This window comes from Carlito syrichta, unplaced genomic scaffold (genome assembly GCF_000164805.1).
Source record: "Carlito syrichta isolate Samal-C Ts95f unplaced genomic scaffold, Tarsius_syrichta-2.0.1 Scaffold148200, whole genome shotgun sequence".
NCBI classification, from domain to species: domain Eukaryota; kingdom Metazoa; phylum Chordata; class Mammalia; order Primates; family Tarsiidae; genus Carlito; species Carlito syrichta.
The window spans coordinates 63,616-67,914 of NW_007092296.1; the positions used below are offsets into that span (position 1 = coordinate 63,616).

The 4,299-nt window shown below is 54.3% G+C and overlaps 1 protein-coding gene across 1 annotated transcript in view; it reads left to right on the top strand.

Annotated features, from left to right (window-relative positions):
* Positions 1–1,691: 1,691 nt before the first annotated feature.
* Positions 1,692–4,299, top strand: part of NUDT1 (nudix hydrolase 1) — a 9,214-nt gene continuing 6,606 nt past the window's right edge. The window contains exon 1 of the mRNA XM_008050506.2: positions 1,692–1,870. Within this exon, the coding sequence (XP_008048697.1) occupies positions 1,719–1,870 (152 nt within the window). The 5' untranslated portion in view covers positions 1,692–1,718. The remainder of the gene's footprint in view (positions 1,871–4,299) is intronic.

A 4,299-nucleotide genomic window follows, 5' to 3' on the forward strand; every position in this document is an offset into this window, starting at 1 on the left:
CCGAGCGCGGGAGGCAGGGGCGGGGAGCGCGACGGGCGGGCGGGAGTGAGGCCGCGTGTCGGGGACGGCGTCCCAGGCTCTGCCCGGCCGGAAGCCCGCGCTGGCTGAGCGCGCCCTCCAAGCAGAACGGGGCTCTGTGCTCTAGTGTGTCGTCTCGTCCCGCGCTGGTGGGGGGCCTCCACGCACAGACGACTCGACCGAGGCCGCCCGGCTAAGGAGCCGCGCTGCCCAGACCTGTTGCCGGCGACCCGACATGAAGTTCTCCTCAGTGTGGCTCTCGCTGCCCTACGGGAGCTGTGGGCACAGCTAGATTCTGGCGTCTTGTAGACCAGCGGTGCCCAACCTTTTTGACCTCGGGACCGGCTTCAGGGAAGACGAACTGTCCACCGATGGGACAGGAGGCCATGGTTTCAGGATGATTCGAATGCATTACATTTATTGTGCACTTTATTTCTGTTATTACATTGTAACATAGTAAGATAATGATACAGCTCATAATGCAGAATTCGTGGGAGCCCTAAGCTTGTTTTCCTGCAACCAGGCAGTCCCGTCTAGGGGTAATGGGAGACAGTGACACCCAAAGTGTTTTGCTGGTGTCCAGCCTACTCCGTGATCTTGTTTTGGTTGTTGTCACTGCAGGATATTGGAAATGGAATCAGGCTTTTCAGTGCTGATCTGACAGGAGGCAGAGCTCAGGCGGTAATGCAAGCAATGGGGAGCAGCTGTAAATACCGACGACGCTTCACTCACTCACCCTCACCTGCTATGCAGCTGGGTTCCTAACAGGCCACAGACCAATACTGATCCATGGCCCCGGGGGTTAAAGACCCCTGCCCTAACTGACCTGCCCCCACCACCAGGACCCAGACTTTGGCCCCTTTTCTCAGTCACCATAAGATCCCTCTTCCTGAACCTGTCTTCACCAGATGTAGTTCCCCAGGCTGGGACAGGAACAGAGGGTCCTGATCCTCTAGTATTTCTCCTGAGGAACCCCGGCAGAGGCCTCGCCCTCAGTCTTTCTCTGGACCTGCACCACATGTTGGAGTAGGAAGGGCCCTTGGGGATTCCACTGGCTGCCAGGCCCCATGGTAGCAACAGTAGGAGCAGAGGAAGGGAGATATGGACTCCTCACCGGAGGGAGGACCAGCTGGGCCTCACTGGGTAGATCTGCCCCTGTCCAGAGCCATGCATCTCCTGGGAATCTGGAAGCCTGCTGCTGCAGAGAGGCAGGCCAGATCCCAATAGGCTAGAAGAAGGCCTTGTTAATGAAAAGGCCAAGGTCAAAGCCTGACCTGAGAACCACCAAATAAACTGCCTAATTAGTTTGGTATCAATCAGGCACAGGGGCTGGTTTGCATGGGCAGGGGACTCCTAGGGGTAGATGCCAGAACAAGAGCCCATTGTGGAAAGGTCATGTTGTCCACTGCAGCTAAGAGTACTGAGAAGGGAAGACAGAGCTGTCCTCTAATTTGCTGGATCAGGCCTGGCACTGATCCCACTGAGTTCTGAGGGCTAGGCCTGTTGTGCCTCAAAAAATCATTTGTTCAGTGGGAGCTCTCTGCCTGCCATGAGGCCAACCTCATGAGGCAGGGCTGGGGAATTACCACCAGGCTGCTCTTCCCTGTCTCGAGAGCACATCTTCCGGAAAACGCACGTGTTTCATCCATGCCTGTGTCACAGCTGACCTGCCCTCTTACCTTCTTAGAACCCAGGGGACCATGGGTGCCTCCAGGCTCTATACCTTGGTACTGGTGCTGCAGCCTCAGCGAGTTCTCCTGGGCATGAAGAAGCGAGGCTTCGGGGCCGGCCGTTGGAATGGCTTCGGGGGCAAAGTGCAGGAAGGAGAGACCATCGAGGAAGGGGCCAAAAGGTGAGCAAGGGGCAGCTCTGACCACAGAGCCAGCTTCCACTGGGCACAGGGATTTGGGCTACAGAGCCACACCCCTGATTTCACTGCTTAAAGCTGTGTGACCTGAAGCGTAGAATTAACCTCTGAGCCTCAGTTTCTTCATCACAACACAGGAATAGCAAGAACAGTACCTTGCTCTTCGGATCGTTGTGACAAATGAGAAAATGGGCCATGTGCAGTAGCTCCCAGCACTTTGGGAGGCCAAGGCAAGAGGATTGCCTGAGCCCAGGGATTCAAGACCAGCCTGGGCAACTTGGCGGACCTTATCTCTACAGTGAATGAAAAAATCAGGCTGGGTGCCGTGGCTCACACCTGTAACCCTAGCACTTTGGGAGGCCGAGGTGAGAGGATTGCCTGGGTTCCGGGGCTTGAGATCAGCCTGAACAGCATGGCGAGACCTTGTCTCTACCAATACATCAAAATATTAGCCAGGTGTGGTGGTGCATGCCTTTGGTTCCAGCTACTGGGAAGGCTGAGGCGGAAGGATCACCACCAACAGGTCAGGGCTGCAGTGGCCGTGAATGTGCCACTGCACTCCAGCCTGGGCGACAGAGTGAGCCTCTGAATCAAGGGAAAAAAAGAGAACAAGAGAAAAAAATGCACAAAAGGTTAGAGCAGTGCCTGGTTGGCAGCAAGTGCTGAGTACACATTTGCTGTTGCCACCTGGTGCTGGTGCTTTTACTGGTGCTAGTGGCTTTAGGATGCATCTGGAGATACCGTACGTCATGGCTGGAGATGGACAGTCCTGGCTTCCTCACTGTATAGCTAATGGGCTTGTCAGTCACTTGGTTTCTTCATTAGTTCAGGGGAACTGAGAATCGTTTTTATTTAAAACTTTTTGCATGCACAGTCTTACTCCTCAACACAGCCAGCTCCACATGGACGGAACTGAATCCCAGAGAGGTTAAGCAGCTTGTCTAAGATCACACAGTCCTCCAGGCATCCACCTTTGCCCTTCTTGCTGCTCTCGGGCTTGTGAGGATAAAGGAGATCATTTGTGTGAGTGTCTTAGAGCACTACATAAACGTTAGCTCCTTATTCTGGGAAAAGTTGGCAGCCTTAAGGCCACTTTCTCTCTAGAGAAGAAAAGCATACTACAGAGGACCCTGGAGAGGAAGAAAAGAAAGCTGGGATACTGTAGCCCAATGGCTTTCAGTTTTTTCATTACAACCCACAAAAAGAAAAATGTTTGAGCCAGGCACCGTGGCTCATGCCAATAATCCCAACACTTTGGGAGGCTGAAGCAAGAGGATGTCTGGAGGCCAGGAGTTCAAGACCAGCCTGGACAACATAGCAAGACCCCAGTTCTACAAAAAAAATTAGCCAGGTGTAATGGGACACTCCTGTGGTCCCAGTTACTCAGGAAGCTGAGATGGGAGGATGACTTGAGCCAGGAGGCCAAGGCTGCAGTGAGCTATGATTGCACCACTACACTCCAGCCTGGGTGACAGAGCGACTCCTCCATCTCTCAAAAATAAATTTTTTAAATATGTTTTATACCCTGATAGAGTGTACTCAGTTATACGTACATAGCTGCAATAATACCTGTTCCACATGAAAGGGTACTCTATTTCCAGTTCTCCCTTATTTTAATTGCTGGTTGCAGTCCACTAAGTTGATTTCGCAGTGCACAAGTGGTTCACAGCCCTTGGTTTGAAGAGCCCTGCCTGTGATGGCCCTGGTGTGTGCCTTCCCTCTGAGCCTGGAACCCAGAGCTGCTGCCACACAGACACATTTGGTCAGTCATTGGCAGGCACCAGCACAAGGGGGCTGCAGCTGGGGAAGAGGCCCATCTGGTGCGAGTCGGGTGTCTAGCCTGTGTCCACGCCAGGGGTGCGTGTGGAGCACAGCACGGGACACACAAGAATGGCAGGCCCCGAAGTCTGCCTGGCCAGCCATTTGGCTGTCTTTGATCTGCTGAGAGCACCCTTCAGCTCACAGATGTACATGTAGCACTGCTCTGTGTTGGGCTCGGGGACACAGGGAAGGGCAGGGCCCCTGTCGGGCTCTCATGTTGTCTGGCCACCAGATTCAGACATCTGTGCAGAAAGGAGGTCCGGTCCACGACCAGTAGTCTGGGGCACCAAGGACAAAGGGAGGGTGAATTCCTGGGCATGGGGAGAACGCTCAAAGGATCTGACATTTGCTGGGAGGGACCGCGGGAGGTGGGGGCGAGGCAGTCACAGGAGCACTGAGGGCTGGAGGAGCACGGGCATGGACTGAAGGGCTCCAGGTGGCGAGACCTCAGCCCTTGTCCTAGGGTGACAGCTAACTCACAGGCCCCCTAAGCAGCCCCCAATTTTTTTTTTTTGAGTTGGAGTCTCATTCTTTCACCCAGGCTGGAGTGCAGTGGCACGCTCACAGCCACTGCAGCCTCGACCTGCTGGGTT